This window comes from Sebastes umbrosus, chromosome 8 (assembly GCF_015220745.1).
Source record: "Sebastes umbrosus isolate fSebUmb1 chromosome 8, fSebUmb1.pri, whole genome shotgun sequence".
NCBI classification, from domain to species: domain Eukaryota; kingdom Metazoa; phylum Chordata; class Actinopteri; order Perciformes; family Sebastidae; genus Sebastes; species Sebastes umbrosus.
The window spans coordinates 20,016,629-20,039,815 of NC_051276.1; the positions used below are offsets into that span (position 1 = coordinate 20,016,629).

Genomic DNA, 23,187 nt, shown 5'->3' on the forward strand with positions numbered 1-23,187 from the left:
CAAAAAAATGCAGGTAGTTTTATGTAAAACGAGAGATTTGGATGAATTTTGAGCAGATTATTTCTGGTGAATATTGCATCAGAGATGAGTTCTCCTGTTATTTTTTAGGAACTTTTAATACAATTCTCTGTATTTTTCTTTATTTTTAGCAATAATCCATACTTAATATGCTTCATTTTTGACAAAGTCAGTGTTTTCTTCTCCCTGACGCTTGGACATTGTTCTATTAGCTCTTCGGTTGTTTTCACGGCGTACTTTCCTAATTTTTAAGTTTATATATTAAATCAGTGGTTCCCAAACCTGTTCTGCAGGACCCCCTTTTGTAGATAAAACAATATTGAATGAAATGCTAAGATATACAGTAGGCTAACTGTATGTTGTTTTTCATCTTTCAGCTGGTCGCGTCATAGGGGTCGCCACAGCGGATCATCTGAGATCTGATTTTATGATCCGCATATTTGATTTGGCATGGGTTTTTATGCCCGATGTATAGACCAACTGTATGTATTTTTTTAAGTTGTCTTACACCCCTTAAAATCCAGAAGGCCTCGTGACCCCCAACGAAGCTTTGGCGACCCCCAGGTTAGGAAACAGTGCTGTAACCTGACATTACTGCACTACACATGCTTATCACTTTACATACATTTCTCACATCTGACCTACACACGATATGCAAGCGTGAGTCTTTTTTATCATCTGATTGGTTAAAGATCCTGGTGAAGTAAAAACAAGCGAGACACGGAGTACCAATCTATTTAATTTTTTATTTAACAATGCATGCCAGACATGATCCTATTCACATTGAAGAATACAGATTTGTATTTGCATCCAAATACTCACTACTTTGATTTCATAGTATAATCTCTCTTTATCTTTCTCTCTGCCAACTTAACAGGTCGTCTCTATACACTCTGAGTGGAAGAACTGCATGCATTTGAAGGACATTAAATAAAGTGTGACCAGCAGGGGGGATAAGTCCCTTTCAGTTGTTGTAGAAGCATATCAGCAATTATTGCAGAAAAAACGTGCGTGAAACTCTCTTTATCGTACGAGTCACAGGTCGTCGTAGGAGGGAAGCAGATCTGTTGATTACCATCATGTGCTCATGAGATACAGTATCGCAAAATATTGAAAAAATACTGTACACTGAGATTCTGTTGGGTTGTGTTGCATGCTTCCCTGTTACTGGTGTCGTCTATATGTCCGGATTCACACGTGTGCTCTCACACACATACACACACACATACGCACACCTCCTATCAGTACCTCCCAGCCTCGTCAACATACCACAAAACCATTTATAGAATCATGTACTCACGAGTTTAGAAGTGCCACGGACACGTATGTTATCTCATATTCCTTACTGTAAGGATAAATAAAATTTATAAAGACTATTTTGATTTCCTATCACAGTAGGTCAAATAGGAGGGCCTAAACTTTCAGTCACAGTCATCTGTTTTCATAGTTAGCCATGCATAACTGAGTTGAGCTGTATGACCTTTGCTTGGTTAACCCCCAGCCTGCCGCAGCTGTGTAGACAGCAGGTCAGTAGAGCACGACTCAGCTCGTTTCCATTTGGTTTGGCAAAGTTTGGTTTGGTTTGTGAGGGATCAACGCCCTCTCTAACTATACGCAGTTCTTGCTGTTAACAACTTAAACTCCTGCGGGTGAACAAAGTCAGTCGATCAAGTATGAAGACATTCATTCATATTGTATTGCCATTTCTGAAGACGTAAGACACAAAAATATATATATAGATGTCCCTACGATCCCCGAAGACTCTGGGTTAGACTTGTAAAGCACAGTGATTATATTGGAAACCTTCTGCTGCAGACAAATCCAAATCCCTCAATAATTCCATCCCTCTTTCGACCATGATAAACTTGCTACCTTCCATCACTGGGGTAACGTCGTCCCTGAGCATCGACTTGGGGTCAACCTTTCCGATCTTAAACATGAACTACATATTTGTTGAGGAAACTGCAAACCTGATCCTTAGTGTGTACCGACGGGCTACAACATCCCATTTGTCATCTTATAGGTATTTTAAGTGTGTTGCTCCCTGATCTGTCCACATGATCCATACTGAGCATGTGTCCACAAAGCAATTTGTGTTGTAACTGCTGGGCTAAAGGGGCACTCCATCATTTTTTACAAGTTAACTGGTCACGCAGGGTACAATTCAGCCACAGTTGTATGTCTTTTGTAGCTCTGGAGGGGGCTTTCTGAAGTCTAAGAAAATAACCCTGATGATGTTATCGGGGGTTGTGATGCCTTCAAATGGGGTCGTGTTTACCGCGTTCACGAAAAGAATCCGTATGAACGCCCCCGTCTTGTGGTATTCACGACCTCGTAAGTGGAAAGTTTCTGAAAGCTCTGAGTTCACGAGGTGTAACGTGTTTGTTGTCGTTGTCAGAAATAATAAGTGAATATATTGTAATTTTAGTTGTATATTGTTTTTCTTTGTAATTTTATAATATGTCTGAGGAAAATGTTGATATTCCCAACGGCCTCATCTTTTTCCTCTGTCATTATGCATTTGCATTTACTGCATTATGTTACCCGCTTGCTAAATTGTGAGCCTCTGTGGCTGCTAGACGCCGTTGTTTAGCAGCGGTGTTCTCACGACTTTACCACTTGAGCACCAAGCATATCGTGTACAGGACTTCTCATGTTGTAAACACAAGATCACGAGTTTCATTTGAAGGCACCATTAGGCTTAAGACTTGAGACAACCTGCGTTGTTAACCGGGGCCAATGGTTTTGAAAGATGAGATGATTTAACAGTCAGTAAAGGTCTATCAAAAGATGTTATTGAGTTGCACCATGGGAACTGTAGGATCCAGAGTTTTTGAAGCTTGATCCATACTGGGGACTAAAATTCTGTCTCTAGAAAGTCCCCCAACTGTAAGCAGGCACAGTACTAAATCACTGGAGTACCCCTTTAATGTTTAGGGTTTGGGTCAGTAGGCGTATGAACAGTTTGGATCATCAACCAGATTGGGTTGTGATACAGAGAGAAGTCAAATTATATAAATCCATGCTATATCCTCACCCTTGTGTCTCAGTTTCATGTGCAAATAGATTTTTTTTTCTTCTTTATATGTGTTTCGGTGGATCTATATGTCCACACAAGCAATGATACAGTCTACCAATAACAACACTCCCCCCACTCTGTACATCAGATGTGTTTAAAGAGAACAACAAAGGTCTATGAGTGTTTGCAAAAGCCACATGTTGAAAATAATCACAGATATTTGGGGCTCTATGATTAGGAAAAAAAAAGAAAAGGAGAAATTTCACAGATTTCTGAATCACTTCAGTCCCCACATACTCCGTCCATGCCCAAAAGGCACCCTAAGTTTGGTATACTGGCAACTGTGTATTGCCGTGTCAACTTTACATTAGAAAATTCTCATAAGCTGCTTGATAAAACATACAATAAAAACTACTTTAAATACTTTAAATATGATTGAAATGTACAGTATATCAGACAGTTCTATATTTAATAAATAATATAATACATCAGCATTTAGTGCATGTCGATGGTCATCTTTTTATTAAATTTAAAAGCTTAATTAGAAAATACTTAAAATTCGACAAAAATATCACTGAGAAGATATAAATATTGATTTCGTAATTCAAACAGGCATTTACTGTAATCATCGATAATGAGCAAGAAAAAATGTCAATAAATAGAACCAATCTCAAAATAAATGCAACATGATTAAACTGAATCGTAATAGTGAGGAAATATAAAACAAACATAAAAAAATCTGTAAGAATTCTATTAATTTCGTCTATCTTATGTTTACAAAGCCATCAGAGGAGGGCATCTTACTCCTCCGAGACTTTTTCCATTAGAATAAAAAAACTTTTTAAAACACTGATCTGGCTTTCATCTTTTAATAATAACCCCATGTCCCCTCCTCCATGTCACTTCTTATATCTCAGCTAGAATGCATATACTTGACAGCTTATTACAAGCTTTTTTTTAAAGATAAATTCATAAAATTGCTCTTTCTTTAGGAACTCTTCTTGACCTGAATATGATTAACAATGGGCTTAGTCATCAGACAATTGCTTTCTATTACAGTCTCCTTTTGCAGTGTCTGGCTTTGAATGCAATCAATAAAATAAAGGAGAAAAGCAAAAATGAATGACAGTTATTATGGAGTACATGAAGGACGGATCCATTAAGTGGAGGTGGATGTAAAAACCATTGCAACATAATGCCACTGTCGAAACCTGAAGGAGCAGGGCTGGGCTACAAGAGAGCAACGGTTTCGTTGAGTGTAAGGATATTTGGTGTCAGGTGCAGGCAGAGAAGGTTCACATCAGGTTCACCCAGCAAGCATTGCTTCTGAAATAGGCTCGCAGCGCCCTCTTGTCCCCATTTATTTTGCAATTGCACTTGTTAAAGCTCTCAGGGATCAGGTCTGAACTAGAGTTTATTTTCACTGACAGTGTGTGGATGTGTCGACATGTAAATATGCACGTGAATGTCAACATGCTCTTGATTACACTCTCTCCTTTCCTTCATTTTCCTGATACAGATTCATCAGTTGTAAAACACTGGATGCTGCTAATCTCAGCCTTCATGTCACATTCTTTCTCACTTTTTCCTGATAACTTTTTTTTACTCTTAATCACGTGGCTAATTAATTTTACTGCAGATACAGACTGCTGACACTTGACAGCCATGACCGGAGACGTGCGATTGAGTAATGACCCTTTTTTGACTGGAGTATGTTCAAACACTGCTTTCTTTTTCTAGCTGGACTGACAAAAGAAAGAGTTTGGTAGATAAATTATGCTACAAAACGTGAGACAACGAAAGGCAAATTTGATATATACCTTTGAAAAAAAATAAGAGATAAATATATTGATTATTTGAAAAGTGTATTTGTGTATCTAGAGGTAAGTTGTTGCTATGTTACAGCAATCATCGCCAGTGCAACCAAGAGAGGAAATAGTTCCCGATGGTTTCCAAAACACTTCACTGATTCCTTTATGAAACAGCTAGAAACGTCAGCTTCTTTCTGTTTGCTAGTGCTGGGGTCTTACAGAGTGGAGTTAGGATTATATGAAGAGAGGATAATGCGTTTAAAGCGAAAGTTTTGCGACTCTATGCTAAGACAAAATGAGGTGGCTGTTTTGTCTTTCTTTCTCCTCTCTGTCTCTCAGACTTGACAGTTTCTACCGTATAATGCAGCTAGGAGTAACAGTATACTTTCTCTGACTTACGTGATTGATATGTGATGTAACACAGTGACATGATGTCTACTTGACGTAAAGGTGGTGGGTGGAAGACATACAGTACAAATACACCTTCCATTGCCATAACACCCCATAGAGAGTTACTTAGCTACAAGAGGAGGTAAAAACTACTCTAGATTCATAGCTCTTTGTTTTTGACTGGTGTACAGTAGGACCCCTACATCTCCCATCCTGTTCCTCCTGACACCCGAGCCAGGGTAAAGTTGCCCCCCAGCACTGACTATGATTAAACTGTTACCACCTTTTCTATTCTAAAACGTAAGTGAAAAAACTGTAGATCTGGTCCAGATCAGCATCTATGGGCAACTTCACCCTGCGTTCACTTTTGCCCTGGGCCCTTTCAGTTTTCCTCCCTGGTCCTATCAGTGTGTGAGAGTGCCGACCAGTGTTCTTGTCACGTGTAGTTTTGTCTATCAAAGCTGCGGAAAGCTGACGGAGTGGCCAGCTTCCTCATGGAGAGGCTGTCAGTCTTGGCTGTGTCAGGCCGTGCTCCAGACTTGCTCCTGAGGAAGGGGTTTCTGGTTCCTGCCAGACCCCGGCCCCCCGGCCCAGGCCCCCTGTCTGCCCCCAGACCCGGTCCCCTCTCCATCCTCTCACTCACCGACAGGCTCTTCCGGTGCGGAGGGGCCAGCGTGAGGGAAGGATGGGAGTCGTCTGAGGAGCAGCTGTTTGCTCGCTCCAGCCTGGAGAAGGGGGAGCAGAGAGGGGCACCACTGGGCCCGCCAAGGCCCCCTAGACGAGGGGTATCAGGGGCAGGAATCAGGTCCTCTGGGTCCTCTGGATCAGACTCTGTGTGGCTAAGCTCTGCCTCTCTCTCTGGGTGAGAGGAAGCAATGTCTGACGGCTTATCAAAGGGGAATGAGGTGGATCCTCCGGGGGAGGAGGAGCGTTCTGCGGGAGTGTATGGAGATGAGACACAGCGTGTATCGATGCAGTCAGTGATGCTGGTGTACTCTGCAGCTTTTACCTGGACTCCTGCCCCCAGTCCGCTGTAGCAGCCTCGTGGTGTGAACATGAGGCTGTGTGACTTGACCAGAGGGGGCTCGTCCAGGAATGATGTGCCTGTTGTAGAAAGGTAGCGGGTGCTCTTGGAGCGCTCGAGCAGCCCTGCTGAGGGAGGTGGGGATGGTTCCATGTCCCAAGGAGGTAACGTGGTGTCTGGTAAGAGGTGGGCTGAGCACAATGACAAATCAGCAGCTGCACTGTCGTCAAACATGGCTCCAGCTGTTCCGCTGCTGCCTACTCCGCCCTCCGAGTGCCTATCGCCCATACCGCTGGTGGCGGCGCTGCCGAAGTCCCGGCCTCCCGGCAGCACCGTCTCCATGATATCTGACTGCAGCGAGCAGTCTCTCTGGAGCGGCGGGACCACTCGGAGAGGATCCAGAAAGACTTCCGCGGGCCCTACCTCCTCAGAAGTTGAGACATAGATATCAATGCATGATGATGGACGGTGTTGCTGGGAGACTGACAGCGTCGCCAGGGGGAGGGGCTTAGACTCCTTGAGGGCGGCACCTGAGGACACTGATTGTGAGCTGTTGGCTCGATGGAGGCTGAGCGAGCGCTCTTTGAAGAAGCTCTCGGCTCGTTCAGCTCCACTTGAACGATCGCCACCGCGACCGACATAGAACGAGTGGCTCCTTGTCCGTGCAGCCATGCTGGTAGGAGACGGAGGGGACATGGAGCCCTCGGCTGTTCCCTCCAGTGCCTCCTGCAGGCGGTAGGCATTCCCTTCTGTGCTGTTAAAGCTGCTTTGACGGAGGATGTATGCTGCGTCTGGGCACTCACCCTGGCGGAGTACGTATGCAGAGTCTGTGCAGTCAGATGAAGTCCGGGAACGTACTTTGTTGACCTCCCCACGCTCAACACCCGTCACCCGCTCCAGTGCTACGGCGATTCTTCCAATCAGCTCCTCCATTTGGGCCAGACGAATGTCAACGGTCTGCAGCGAGGCCTTCATGAAGTGTTCCCTTTCATTGACTTCCTCCAGACGCATTGCCATATTCTCCACCCTGATGGAGTAGAGAAGAAAGAAAAAGACATTAACAGCAGTGGAGAATGGAGGAGGAAAAAGGTGTCATTTCAGCTGTGTTTTTTTATCTTAGTTCTGTTGCAGCATTTGCTTCTGTTTGAAATGTGCACTATAACACCTAAAGGCTAGGTTTCTATTCTTTCACATCCTCTATCTAGCTGGTAGACAGAACACTGGACTTATTTATATACCAATTTTCCATTGGCTGAAAGTTTTAGGTAGCATGCAGGCAGAAGTTTTTGTCCGACCTTTCAGAAGTGACTCTGATCCTCTCATCGTTAGAGGAGTGGAATCGGTCATCTTTCTCTCTGAAGTACTCCTCTATGCATTGCTCCTCAAAGTCATGGACTTTCTTCAGCTCGTCCTCTGTGATGAAAAGTTCTGTGGATGAAAGAGTTTGATGAAAGTTTGATTCGTAGTATAATAATAGCTAAAGTTCAAATCCAATATATATATATAGCACTGTTACAGTGCTAAAAACAGAATATTGAAAATAATGATGTGAAGAAATTCCAACTCTGAAAACATTTCTGTTCACACTGTTTATCAGGCTAGTTAATGTTAATGTCTGCCACTCACTCAGCCCGTAGTCCCTCTCGTCGTCGTCATGCTTTCGCCAGCGACAACACAGATGCTTGAGGACCATCGTTATGTGACTGAAGATGATGAGGGGTGGAGGAAGGACTGGGCGCTCATGGAAGGTCATGATGAGCTGGTAGCGCTGGAACTTCCAAACCTGGTTGGAGATGGACTTCACTTCGAAGAAAGTGTTGCTATTATGACGGACAACGACAGACAGAAACGCCACACCGACCAAGAATTATTACATCCACTGAAACCTAAAATAAACTGAATCAAGTCATCAGTGGCACAACAAAGATCACAACCGCTTCAGATAGTATACAGATCGATTAGTTGATGAACTGACAGGGGTGGATGTAAATTACAACTACTCATGTTGCTGTAATTAAGTTATTTTTTCAGGTACTTGTATTTTTATGAGTATTTTTTTTAAGTCTGTAATTTTACTGTTAAGTTAGTTCATAAGTAATTTACTTCGGTCTTTTTAAAATCATAATTCGCTACTGAGTAGGCCTATAATTTGAATTATTTATATCCAAACGTTGATCTGCATTTTAGGGCTATTCGATCACAAACAAGCCAATGAGTGACTTGGAATTTTACATGTGCTCTGTGGGTTCAAAAGCATTTCTAATATTCTTTGTTTTAACAAAAAACTAATTCCCTTAGTTTGATACCTTTGATCATTTATCAGAGCAGAGAAATTCAAATGTATTTTGTTGAAAGTATATGTTTTCTACATCTCCCCTTTGAGTGCCTGCTATTGATAATACATTAAACAAAAGTAACTAATACTCTGAGTCGTTTTTGGGAAGAATACTTTGTACTTTTACCTAAGTATTTTCTTAGCACCAGTAGTTTTACTTGTAGTTGAGTAATGTTACAGTACTTCTACATGAGTACAGATTTCCAGTACTCTTTCCACCTCTAGTGAACACTAGAGGTGGAAAGAGTACTGGAAATCTGGAAATCTGATTCCTTCACTTAGCATGCTGCTGCACTGCAGGAGCCAAGCTTGGATACAGATACTATATGGAGACACAATAAATGGTCGCTTTAATGTGTAATGAGATTAAACCTTCAATTTAACTATTTTCCCATTGTGCACTTTTTGGTAATAACCCCGACAAACGTGGAGGAGAGGATAATCATTCTTGCTACATGGATTATTCAGAGGCACAATAACAGATCATTAGCATGATAATGTCTCTGCCGACGAAGCACCATCCCATTCTGTTAATACAATTTGCTTACCAGCCTCTAATGAGGGTGGCTTAACAGAAGCCCAAACACAAACTACTGTCTTTTTCTCTCACACATACACACATTAAGCTCAAATAAAGGCTAAAAGGCACTTATGCCATAAATTATTTCTATCATCATGCTGCCATAATGAGTGTGTTTCAGGTCCTGAGGTGCTTTTAAAGCAGAGCGGAGTCTGTAGTTAGTTAAAGGTGGAAAAGCTACTATTAATAGAGAGTTTACGTACTTGAACACAGCTATGAGTAGGTTGACCAGCAGTATGTTGGCCACCAGCAGGTAGCAGGCCATGATGGCTGGGACAATCCAGGCACCCGTCTTACAAGGAGGCAGGGCCACCGACCCCCCATCCTCCGTAGTGATGTTCTGCCCACAGGGGGCTGCACGCCACCACAAAAAAAAATACAAGTTAATACATGGTAAACTGTCTGTATATAGAGACATGAAACCATCATGGATATTTTAGTAGAAAGTTGTAGATGCACAACAAATTAGAGAGACATGCAGACACATGACATAAACAGAAGTCAAATATATAGTAAAAAACACACCTTATAATAAAACCTTAGCAAATTAAAATAAAGAAAACATAAAACATTCAAGCACATCCTGTACACAAGACAACAATAACAAAACAAAGAGACAAGCAGACCTGAAAATACCAAACAAAATGCATAACTACATATTTTGCAAACAAACAAGAAGCATAATGTGTCTTTATGCTTCTTAGCGAGGGGACTGGAAAGAGTGGACACTATAATGATCGGGACTCATGTTCAGAAATGTGCATCTGAAAACAAACAAAAAAAGACATTCATCATGTCTCATCACAATTCGTGTTCCCAATATATTTAAACATGCAGTCGATGTTTAAAATATATTGTCACATATGTGTGCCATAGCTTCATTCAGCAATGGTTGATTGCTTGGAATCGTTTGAGATGTATTTAGGATACATAGTATGTTTTTTCCATCTGTGATGGTTCAGTTGCTGCGGCTTATCTGGGGAACATTCAGCATTTGTTCTTGGTTTGTTTGCCTTTTTTTGAGATTCATTCTAGACATGCTCATCATTGCTTGATGTTCAATTGCTTCACACAATGCAGCCCAAAGACAGAGAACTGAAGTAATTTTTTTTTTTCTATTTTCAAATTTTTACCTTCAAAAAATTTGGATTGAAAACTCTGACAACTGAACCACGTGAAAAAACAGATTACAGATGATGGAAGGTGGCTGATAATTATATTTTGGTGTGGATGTGTGTGTTTTTATGTATGTGCAATGCTTACTTATATTAAATGTTGCCTATATTGGTTGAAATATTTTGGCAATGTTGCAATGGCTCCAGTGAGAAGCTGAGCCGGCGTAAAAAAAGGGATATGGTGATATGGTTTATGTGACAGACGGTGTTAACATGGCAGGGTCACTTCTTCAAATGAAACTAATTGAAAGTCGAGGAACAAAATGAGTGGAGGAAACATCAAGGGAATATCAAACTTTACAACTTTGATAATTTCTCTTGATGTGACAACTGACCAAAAACAAAGAGAGTAAAAATATTAGAACACATTTGAAAAGTGCTACTGCCACGTAACAGTGCCATTTGTCAGGCAGTGCCAAAATTAGTCAGGGTAAAGTTGCTTACAAAATATAGCCTTGGGTCAAGATACTAGTTGGTCAATCAAAGATTTGGAGAAGCTTCATTCAATCACGCTGTCACACACTTTAAATTATCTTAAACAAGCTTCTGTTTAGATACAGTAGCTGACCCAAGATACCAAACACATGAAGGCAACTTTAACCTTACAGCGCGTGGAGCCGCATGCACACTTTAGTCTCAAGTGGCCTCTAGTGGTAGGAGTGGGCATGACATGGTGAGGATGATGAAGGAGAGGTGGGATAGGTAGATGTGATTAAATTGAGGTCTGTATCTATTGATTTACTGGGGGTTTGACTGCACTGGGCATTGTGGGATGGACCACTACTACGCCAGGTTCCGTAAGTTCGCAAGTAATTGTCAGCCAGCCAGAGTTTTCCACTCAGCCTTTGCTGTAACTTCCTACTATGCATATCTGAAACAAAGAATGAAAACATTATTTCAGATCTCTTCTCTTTGGGCCACTCCTGACATTCTGTACACAACCATCATCTATACAACCATACAAAAAGACAACAGAACAGCACACAAACGCTCAGCTCTCACACTCAAGACATTTTCTCACAAACACTTTATTTGAGTCAAATTTCCCTTTGTCTGTGTGATATCAAATAACGTAGAGACAAAAAAGATCAGGACAAGCTGACAGTTAAAAATAATGTCCTCATGTAAGAAGCTGAATAACTTTATGGTGGTGTAAAAGCAAAAATTTGTCAAGAATCTCCTTATTATCAACATGATGCAATCTGTCTTGTTGGTATGTGTTATAAAAGGGTATCTCCCGGTAATATGTTAACCTGTGAAGGAGTGACTGATCATTTAATGATGAGATAGGTGTGTACTCAGTCACATTGCTTTCATCTCTCTTCAGAGTCAGGAACTCCCCCGAATTAACAAAAATTAAGTTTATTCAAAAGCACTGACACTCTGGCCCCGAACTTACGGTCAATCTGGTCGGCAAACACCTCTCCGTAGATCATCCAGTAAGGCATGAAGAAGATGTTCCTAGCTAGCATCCAGGACGCGTCTTCATTAGGGTTGAGGATGGCCTGACGCGCCACCCCAAAACTCATCAGCACCACCAACATGATGATCACAAAATACATCATGTCGATCATCTGACAGGGGGAAGGGGGGTAGAGGAGGATCGCCAGAGAGAGAAGGGAAAGGGTGAGTGGTTTAAGAAGAGAAAAAAATGAGGAGCAGTTGGTAACATTTTTTATAGAAAGGAACGATGATAAAACAAAAAGAAGGAATGGATAAAGTGAAGAAAGCAGTCCACTAGCCTCTGTTTATTTGCTTTTTTTATTTGCGTACTGTGAGCTCGTATGAGTGTGCCAAGTCAGATTCAGCAAACGCGCCTAACTTCAGATAACTAAATGACCCCTATAAACATGATGAATGTCACCTGTGTAAATGAGCACGCGTTCATGAGAATTGTAAATTAGCATAATTATCATAACATCCCCATAACATCCTGCCCCATTCATCTGTCTCTGCCAATTAATCAACAGGCTGTCTAAAGACACGCTCTCTTCCATCTCTTTAAGTCGTTTTGCAGTTTGAGATGCTCATATTGATATTGTGGTGTTATACAATAGCATCAATGGCCAATTTAAATTAATGATGACATCGCTAGGTTTTATGAATACATTTACAATGATATCATAATTCGAATTGCAGAGTCAAACAGGATAATGTCAACATAAGTATGAAGTGTAATGTCTTTATGATTTTCAAACTCAAAATTGCCTCACAGTGATGGAATATACAATCCATTATTGAAAAACGTAGGTTCGGATAACAGCAGACTAATTTGCACGAGTCCTTCGACAGGTCTGGATCACTCGAAAATTGTGTTCGTACCCAAGAGAAAATTAGAAATACGAGAAAATTTGTGAATGCGACAAGTTCTCCTAATCACTCGTACAAGCCACTTAAGGACAAATCTGTTCATACGAGTGGTTCTTGCACGAGGCCCAATGACTTTTTAGAAAGCTGGGACATATCTAAGAAACACATTTGAAGAACAAATTGCAGCTACAGTCATTGTAATCATTATCACTTTGTTAAAATCCCGAGGTGCATACTAATTTGGCAGAAAAAAGCATTATAATGTTTCAGTTTTTTCATAAAGACTTTGTAAAACTGAACTGTGTAACAAATGCTAGTGGAACAGAAGATGGCCTTAAGGCATGGTGGTGCTTCAGCTTTCTGCTGTTATTTACATTGCAGTATTGTTTTTTTTATCACTTCTCTGAATGGCTACAACTTCAAATCTGCTGCAACATCATATATGCAAATTATCTGACTAAGCCATTGAATCCAAATTTAACCCCCTCCCCAGCCACCTCTAACTAATTGCTGATTTTCATATCAAAAAGGCGTTTGTGTCCTCAGAGGTACACAGCCCATGTCAAAGACAGTCGAACATCTGACAGATACAAATTTGAGCCTTTGATCCCCTTCTCTAGTTTTGTCTTCATGTATGAATCAGAGGCTCTGATGTAGTGCTCTTAGAGATCAAACAGTGAGGTTTGGAGGCACAGAAGCTCTATTCGACGCAAGCCTGCACACCACATACAGATTAAACCTCTGTAATCATGGGACTCTGTGAACTCTTGTAATCAGTATGGATCATGCTGAGTAGAAGTCAGAAGGTAGAAAAAGTCAGACATAAATGAAGAATACATAATTGGGGAGAGGGACTATGAGAGATGCTGTAGATAAAAAAGACACACACATACACACGCACACACACACACACGCACGCACACACATCACCACCCCTGCCTCCTCTCACCATCTTGCCAATCATCATCACATAGGGACCCAGGTACTTGTTGACCCCAAAGATGTCCAGGAGCCGGATGTACCAATAGATGATGTTGACGCAATAGATGACGCGCCCGTAGCTCATGAGCGGCGGCTCCTGGAGACGCAGAACCATGCCGACGGAGAATATGAGGATGGCCATGAGGTCTGTGATGTTCCAGTACTCCTGAAGCCACACCTTCACCTTCTGTAACAATTTCCCCGGCTCTGACATCAGGATCTGGAAGAGGGGATGGAGGGAAATCAGTAGAGGAAGATGAGGATGCAGGAATGATGGAAAGATGTGTCCATAAATGCAGTAATTGGAAGGAAACATTTAAATGCAATACATCATGACCACCATGAGAGGGCAGTATGAGTTTGCCAATCAGGGCATCTAGCAGATGTCTGAGGAGCCACTGTTGTGTAGCTGAGAATGATGTGCCATAATGATTAATGCATTTCATACACTTACAGTACAAACACAGCCACAGAGTGATGCTGAACTAGTCTCATAAGGCCACATAACCTGTATTTTCGATTTACTCTTTCTCTTTATTTGTTTTGTTTGTGTCTGGCCTTCATTTCCACCCCCTTTCCTTTCTTTTCCACCTTGACTCTTTCGTTTGCTTCCCCTTTAATAATTGCATCACAGTTTCCCCTATTTATCCTGAGCTGTTTGATGATATGGGCATGATGCTAAACCTCCAGTGCCATAGATGACATTACAGTCAGTCGATTAAAATATTGAATCATGATTAATCACGATTAATAGCAAATGAATCACACATTTTTTTATCTGTTCAAAATGTATCTTAAAAGGGACATATGTCAAGTATTTAATACTCTTATCAACATGGGAGTGGGAAAATATGATTGCTTTATGCAAATTTATGTATATATTTATTATTGGAAATCAATTAACAACAACAGCTGTCAGTGTGTCAGTAGGCTGACTTGACTATGACTTAACCAAAACTGCATGTGATTTTCATAAAGTGGGCATGTCTGTAAAGGGGAGACTCGTGGGTACCATAGAACCCATTTTCATTCACACATCTTGAGGTCAGAGGTCAAGGGACCCCTTTGAAATTGGCCATGCCAGTTTTTCCTCGCCAAAATTTAGCATAGGTTTGGAGTGTTATTTAGCCTCCTTCACGACAACCTAGTATGACATGGTTGGTACCAATGGATTCTTTAGGTTTCCTAGTTTCATACTGTATGATACCACTGTCTTTACTGCTTTAAAACTGAGCCCGCTACAACCTAAAAATTACAAGTTGCATTAATGTAAAATAAAGAAATTAGTGACGTTAAAACAAATTTGCGTTAATGCATTATTATCGCGTTAACTTTGACAGCCCTAGTCTTTAGTTCACTGGGTAGTGGTGAAGCATTGATTATTGTGAGTACAAAATAGTGTGCATGTAGCCACTGCTAGAATCTGTTGTACCTCTCTCATCTTCTCAATGCCGTTGGTGAAGATGTAAGCGATGACGATCCACTCTTGAGTAGAGGGCCACAGGTCCATCTTGACTAGGACAATGTAGTTGAACAACATCAGGTAGCCCACGTATGCCATCTACATAAAAACACCACAGCAGAGGGAAATCAGCAGAGACACATTTATGATTATATGCTAGTGTTTGTGTGCTTTTCCCACAATAGAAAAGCTGCACACCAATAAAGTTCAGACAAACAGAGGGCTTTTGTGTGCAACTGCTCAAATTAAACGGTTTAGTGAATGATTGACCCTCATTACACCTCCCGCTAATGCGTTTTTTCAGATCTGATGACAGAGATTTGATGTCAAGACACTTGATTGCTGTACCTCCACACTTGGCCTGAAAACGTCCATTATATGTCTCCTGTGGCTGTATCTATTTAAATCCATGTCAGCTGCCCACTTTCATTTTTCCTGCACTTATTTGCACACCGTGGCTTATCATGATCCAGACTAGATAAAAATTCCGATCACAACGCAAGCCTAAGCATCTAAAGAAACAGGCCTGGACGACCTGACAAATGTATTCAGAATCCATTTTTATACATTTAACTCATGCACAGGTCCTGACATAACTGGATTTCAATCAGATATTTGACATTTCTCATTCAGCGATTGGTGATCTAGTATCCTCCGAGACCATTTAAACTGCATGAATATATTCGACAGTGATTTGGACAGCTATGCAAAACTGTTTCCACTTTTAAATTACGAACAAAATCTTTGACATATTTAAATTATAGATTAAAGTAACTACAAACAAACTGGAGATGGTGTCTCCTCCAGTCCATGCTTGAATCAAGTATTCCAGTGAAGTACGCGGGTAAAGATATTTTAATAATTCGCGACCGGGACTGTCAATCTCTCCCACATGCACAGTTGGTTTGTGTGATAAGTTTGACTAATATGCCTTTAAACGGGGCAGCCCTCTACAGCGTAATCTAGTAATGAGGTAAATTTTGACCCTGAGAAAACACCCAGCATCTGTTCTACGAGTGCAGCCGCAGTAATGAAATTCACAGTAGAATATTATTCTTTAACCTGAAGGGCGAGGAGGAGAAGTGAAGGGGGGACAAAGAGGAGGGGAGTAAATAGCCAGGGAAGACAAAATGGGATGAAACAAAAGGCAGTCGAAATATTTTCTGAGCATTAATAAACAGTGAAATCCCTGCTGGTGATGTTGAGAGATGTTTTCACTGGGCGAGCAAATTGAAGGAGCCCAAGACGGTGTAGGGGAGACAAAAGATCAGCTTGTATCAAACATTATGCTCACAGGCAGATACTGTAGAAAACACAAGCTGTACCAGACTTCAAAGACGTCTTACAGAATCCAGATGAACAATGCTGTACGGAAAGATGTGAAGACACACATGAAAACACTCTAAAACTTCAAATTAAATAATATTTACTTATTGTAATACTTAATCCAGTGGCAAAATGCCATGGCTGAGAGGTTTCAGTGCATGTTTACACTATTAATACAAAACCTCCTTGTTTGATCCCTTTCACTCCCTCACTCGCCTCACTACTTTTTCTCGCTGTGCTGCTTCCATCTCCCATCTCTCTCGCGCAAAACATTACCACCCCAGTAAAGCTGTGCAATGACAGGGTGGAACAGAAGGATAATGACAATACAGGCACTGTTGCAGTAGAAGCTAACGGCAGGGAACCAGGAATTGATGCTGTTGCAGAAATACAATGAGCTCTGACAGTGCCAACAGGAAGCTGAGCACGTAGGTGGTGTTGCAGAAGCCGACACTGACCGTATGGAACCAGAACTTGACAATTGGAGCGTTGTAGAACTCGTATATCTTGCGTCCCAAGGGGATGAGGCGGTGGCGTTTCTGAACCTCCTCGACATCCTTCTTTCTGGATGTCTCTGTGGTTACTTTACCCAGCATAGCCTGGGGGGAATGCAAACCCCACATGGAGCGAGGGAGGAAGGAGTGAAAGGTGTGAGGGATAAAAGGAATCAAGAGTGTGGGAAGAGGGACGTGTGATGGATTGGAGAGACGGAGGAGGACGAGTGGATGGAGATGAGGACAAGTACGTGGACAGGAAGAGGTGGGATGGGAAGAGTTGAATAACAAAGAAAAAAGGAAGAAGGGGGAGAGGGTTACATTATGGCTACTGCACAGTTTTAATATCATAATCAAAGAAGCAAGCACAGGCAATGTCATCATTCCAAAATGTGAAATGTGTGTTTTTGAGGTGGAGTGTTGGGTGAAGGCTGGTAACACAGTATGACGCAGACACAGACACTCATGGATTGTGTCTCAGACAACAATTAAGAGACAGAAGAGAGACAAGATAAAGACAGAGAGAAGACAGAAAAAAGAAAAAAAGATAAGACATAGATATCTCATTTCAATCTGTGACACATTTCCTTATCCATGAGAGAGGGTTCGGACGGAGCCCACTGTTTTTATGGGTCATGGTCTTAATGTCAAAGCAACACCAGACCTCTGAGGGAGTTCATACATGGGATTGTATTGTATAAGTAAGTAAGTATAAGTAAGTATACAGCCCTACAAAGGCAAAACGCATTAACTACATATTAGGTCAAAATTGAGTTTCAGACTTTCTGACATCTGTTTTACGAGGCTATATACAAATAATATTATGCCATAGAAATGTGCAATTTATCTGTAAACAGCTTTTCAGAATAGCAGAAAAAAAACACAGCATCTGCACTTTGGCTGACGGCTCAAGTAATCGGCCTATGCCACAGCTCACCATAGCTAAAACTAAAGCTAAGTTTAGTTTTTGATTTTCCCTAAGTTGTTATCTGAAAATGAAAAAAATCCTTTTTGATGAACTGACATTTTGGTTATTTGGTTTGTTATTCCACATAATTAAAGCTACAGTGTGTAGGATTTGGTGATATCTAGTGGTGTGGTTGCAGATTGCAACCAACTGAGTACCCCTCACCTCACCCCTCCCTTTCCAAGACTGCGGTAACACGAGCCGACGAGTGCAAAACTGTGGTAATGCCATTCGCCTCACTCAGAGGCCATCCTGACCATAATGACACTACTTTAGGAGCAATGGAAGTCAGACGGCGGCTGGCGGTACTCCCTATGTAGATATGAAGAGCTCATTCTATGCTAATGAAAACACAATTCTTAGTTTCAGGTGATTATACACTAATGAATATTATATTCCATTTCTGCTAACAGATCCCCCCGAAACACACTGTTCCTTTAAACACACTAGTTCAACTGGATAAGAAAGCTGAGAGAACACATGTTGTTGGTAGATACTTCAGTTTCTCTGAGCATCCTGTGAAGAGTGCAGTATCTGTATTTTTTAGGTATTGTGTGGGTTCTATGTCAATATTTTTTGGGGTAAAATGATCAACCTTAAAAGACGTAAAATGAAAGCATTTCAACCTTTCTATGTGTTTCACAGTTTGCTGTCCAGTCTGAAAATGTAAAACCTTTTCTCAATTTCGCTGTTTAGTTACTGCACTCCGCCTTTGTAGGGCAGCTGTAGACCTGGGCGAAGATAAAACGTTTGAAAGTCGGCTAAAATATTTGAACTATACGATGAGGAGTTGGTTTAAGTTCCCAGGCCGCTGCACTGAATAGGTACAATAGTGATAAAGCCATCACTAAGAAATCAAAGATGAAATCACCATCAGTAATTAATCAAGGGATTTCTACTTTTTTCCAAATACGTGAAACATATACAGCTACAAGTTTTGTCCAAGGCACACACAGACAGGGCCTTCAGGGTGAACAGATTCAGATGCCAGTGTGTTAAATCACACCATGCCTTTACTGTACCGAACATGCACATTATCTGATCAGCAAGTGGACACAAGCTACATCACACAAGCTAGAACATTCATCACAGTGTGGTTTATCTAGAGCATCTGAGGATAAAACAATACAATCTCCCTCTGTGGTGTAGCAGTCTGTGTGTCTCTGTATGAATCTTTGTGTGATTCATAAGTATCTGAAGGTGCATTTGTACAGTCAGTAGCCAGGGCAATAGGAAAGGGCTCATTGCAAATGCATCCTCTGGCAGCAGGGTTCTTTGTTTAACACCACAGCGCCTCAAGGACTGCATGAGTAAAATGGCCCATTTGCACTGGCTGGCTGGCTGTGCTCAATGCAGATGGAGAGTATGTACAGTGGTGCTGAGGGGCGTTCGACTGCAGTTCAATCATTTAATGGAACAACCTTAGATCCAGTTTATGTCTTAAAATTGCCTTTTCAAATTCCAGTCTTGCTTTCAACACACAAATAGGATCTTGGTATCGTCTCCAGAATTGATTGGATTGAAATGGAACGCGTCCTAATCCTGCTGTACATCCATGTCTATGCAGATGGACCAACTCTTCCACTGTGAGCCGGGAGAAGGTGCTCAGACTCTGCATGATTTAAGCTCTGCAGCAGCAGGCGGACACGGTTATATAATGCAAAAGCCTGGGCCTCCCATGCTCAGCAGCCGACATGCTGAGTGGTATGCTGCAGCAAGCCATCATCATGATGGGAGAGAGTGAGGGGCAGCAATCGGCTAGCACACAGTACTGTACCTCAATCAGAACTGAGCTTGGAGAGAGGGAGAAAGAGAGAAAGAGCTAGAGAGAGAGAGAGGGAGGGAGCTGAGAGCAAAAGAAATAAAGAAACAAAAGGAGCAAAGAGGGAGAGCTGGGCAGAGAACAAGAGGGACCACAGGAAAGGCAGAGAGAAATAGAGGAGATAGATGGAGAAGGAAACATACACGAGGGAACCCACAAGCGGCGACAGACTGAGACGCTACAACTCCACGACCATGTCTTTGCTGAGACGACGAGAAACAGGAAAGGCCAATTTGGCTGGAAGAGTCCAGTTGGCCAGAATAGGGAAACAGGTATGTGTGTGGAGAATTGTGTGCGTATGTGTGAGTGCGTATCGACATCTCATTGTGGATGGAAACAACATAAAACTGGTCCACGAGAGATATTTACACAGAATCTGGTCTATGTGTTCAATGATGAGTTTTATAATCTGAACAAAGCATGTGTCTAAAGTTTGAATAAGAGTATAGATTCTGAGATGCAGGGCTGAGGTGGGTTCTCTCACCACGGAGTTGTACTGCGCCTCACAGTAAGATCTTACTGTGAACTCCATGTCTTCCTCCTCCTTCTCCTTGACTGGTTTCTCCGGCTCCTCCTCCTCCTTTTCCTGCAGGTAGGTCTCCTGATCCTGGGGCATGTACGACATCTCGTCCTTGTTCTTGAACTCCAGGCTCAGGATGGACGGCGGCAGAAGCAGCCCTAAGATTACCTGGGTGATTAGGAAAACAGGAAGTGGAGGTTGAGGAGGAGGAAAGTTAGGGAGAGGAGCTGGAAGCGACAAAACACAGATGTGATAAAGGTGTTTCATGAGCAGCGCTGCGGAAATTAGGACACACACAGAGTCTGGAACAAACCAACCTTCATAATCGGTCTGCGACAACACACATGTGAAACTCAGATAATAAAGATTTACCCTCGTGAACACCTCGCCATCATGCCCCGGCCTGCGCGCGGCCAAATGACAAAGCTTTGGTATTTACGATAGCCAAGCAAGGGTTCTCATCGTTAAAGTCAATTACAAAAGCATTAGTCCAGACAGGCAGCGAGGGTGCTGCGCTGCCGCGATGGATGAGAGGGACACACAAACAGCAGATAAAGGAGGCAGGCAAGCTGTAAACACTTCAGATACATAGCAGTCAAACAAGAAATGAAAGAGCGAGGCTTATAACACAGTGGGAAGGTGAACGGAAAGAGAAGACGATAGAGAGCAGTGTAATTGAGTGACTGTTTATCTCTGGAAGCAGCTGTCTTTAAATAATGTAAGAGAGAAATTCAGCTTGCATTGCATTGACTATTGACTCAAAATTTCTGAGCTCTGAAAATTGAGACAATTCATGTCACAATTTAATTACAAAGCTGTCAGTGAACTCAGATGACAAAATGAATGAAAGAATATATGAAAAGGATGGTTTCAGGGTGAAGAAATGGGGTTAGTGACCAGTGAGAAATACAATTATAACCACAGCACAGAAAGTGATGTCTCGGCTTCTCTTCTCAACAGTCGTGTCACGGGAGAGGTCAGAAGCAAAGATGTCAGTAGTTTGTCATACTTATTGATGTGTGAAGAAATCAATGTACTCATTTTTGCAATTCATAATCCCTTTGTAGCCTCCAGTAACCATGTTCTGATGTGAGTTAGCATGTCGGAGAGTAGAAGATGACCGCCCTCACAACTACAGCAACTCGGAAATGTGCACACATATTATCTTGACAACATTTTGACAATGTTATTTGCTGTATATCATAAACTCCTGGGGGCACCGAATCTTGTTTGTTCCACTTGTGGTTTCCTTTCTGTCTTTCTGCTCCAATGAGCTTCTTTAGCGGTGCACTCCCTCCCTCCCTCCTGCAAAGGCCAAACCATACTTAAAGCACTAGTAGTCTGCCCTGCTCGGAGAAGCTAGCCACCCAGACCCATCATCCTGTCTCAATCTGTGTATGAATGAGTGTGAACCCAGCCGTCCCCTCAGCAACTCCCAGGGCAACTCTTCATCATAAATAACTCTAACCTCTCTGATCTGAGCAGCTGCGTCATATCACCCACCTGCCAGACGTCTGGAAGACCCACATGAGCAAAATTGCTCAAAATCAACCACCAGTCTTCACTGAAACCTCTCCCCTCGACTCAAAGGGAGGTTTACCACACCAGCCTCCATTTAAAATATGTCGGTCACAATTTCAAGGTTTTTTTGGTAATTAAGGTCAGTTCTTCTGTCCCCTCTGGCTCAAGAGAGTACTCTGTAGGCTTATAAATGAAGCTGTGGTGGAAGTTCAACCAGGAGGGTTACCTCGCCTGACACACTCCTGATGTTTTTCTTTCCTCTGGCAGATCCTCCTCTTCCCTGTCGTCACAAGCGACCTTGACTGGCTTCAGGGTATCACAGTCTGTCTGAAAGTACATCATTTCACCTGCATAAACTCATCTGTAATATTAATATGTTATGTTGAACTGAACGGTGTACCATGTACTGGTTCAAAATACTGCTGCCAGGCTTTTAATGGGAATTAACTGTTCCCATTAATGTTATGTGACTGTTACATTTATGTGCATATGTGTGGTGAAGCATGTGTACAGAGTATGTGTGTGTACACACTTTGCAGTAGATGGCTAATCTGAATTGAAGGACATTCTTTCAGCACTACTGTTGGTGCTTGTGATTCAACAAGGACATGACTATTGTACTGTATATCTACCTTTAATGCTACCCCTAGTTCCCACCACACCATTCTGTATAATTTCTACTTAGACCCTGACTGATACTGGATTTCTGGGGCTGATACTGGTATTCAAGGTACTGGTGTATATTCCAAGAGTTACGACCAAGATATACACTGATTTTACATACTGTATCACGGTTGAAAAAATAGAAAGGTGCACTCAGTAGAGTGCATATCTCCGCCAGGTGTGTCTGCAACGACCACTGCTGCAATGTTTGATTGAATGAATACAACCTAAAATTGTGCTAACCACCCATTTAGACTGCAAGTGTATCCCATGTCCCAACCAACAGATACACTCATTTTAATCTATGCAGATGTCAGCACTCTGTGCAGGTGTGCGTCTCAGCTTTGTAGCTTCATCTCGCGTGTGTAACCACGGCTTGAAGCGTTAAGCGGGTTAAGAGAAGTGAGTAAGGAGCAGTCAACCAATGGCAGTATCAAACAGGCAATAAAAGGGGTTTTAAGAAAGTGTGAGTCACTTCAACCATGAGAGGTCTTTGAGCATGCAGCCATAAATGAGCACCCAAAAAATGATGCAGGTTGGTGCAGCAGTATGCAAGATTAGCCGTGGACAGACACAGACATGCTCTCTAACTCACACACTCGACCAATCTCATTATCTCCTGGCAAAGATAATAAACTTGTCAGTGCCCTCTGATGGGCAAGCCATGCAATGGCAACATTGTTTCTAAATTGCCTACATTTACTGCAATTTGTTGTTACTAATCTGCCAACATACACGACGATACTGTATATGTACTGATACATTTGTA

The 23,187-nt window shown here is 41.9% G+C and overlaps 1 protein-coding gene across 11 annotated transcripts in view; it reads right to left on the reverse strand.

Annotated features, from left to right (window-relative positions):
* Positions 1-744: 744 nt before the first annotated feature.
* Positions 745-23,187, reverse strand: part of trpm3 (transient receptor potential cation channel, subfamily M, member 3) — a 159,705-nt gene continuing 137,262 nt past the window's right edge. For 4 of the 11 annotated variants that reach the window (XM_037777488.1, XM_037777487.1, XM_037777491.1 and 1 more), the window contains 9 exons: positions 20,235-20,402; positions 16,890-17,030; positions 15,076-15,204; positions 13,612-13,863; positions 11,752-11,926; positions 9,381-9,531; positions 7,889-8,082; positions 7,558-7,690; positions 5,675-7,289 (listed from right to left, as the gene is read on the reverse strand). In XM_037777488.1, coding sequence (XP_037633416.1) covers positions 5,675-7,289; positions 7,558-7,690; positions 7,889-8,082; positions 9,381-9,531; positions 11,752-11,926; positions 13,612-13,863; positions 15,076-15,204; positions 16,890-17,030; positions 20,235-20,402 — 2,958 coding nt within the window. Of the gene's footprint in view, positions 7,290-7,557; positions 7,691-7,888; positions 8,083-9,380; positions 9,532-11,094; positions 11,224-11,751; positions 11,927-13,611; positions 13,864-15,075; positions 15,205-16,889; positions 17,031-20,198; positions 20,403-23,187 lie in introns of all 11 variants that reach the window. The other 7 variants (XM_037777481.1, XM_037777483.1, XM_037777482.1 and 4 more) reach the window with 5 other exon arrangements.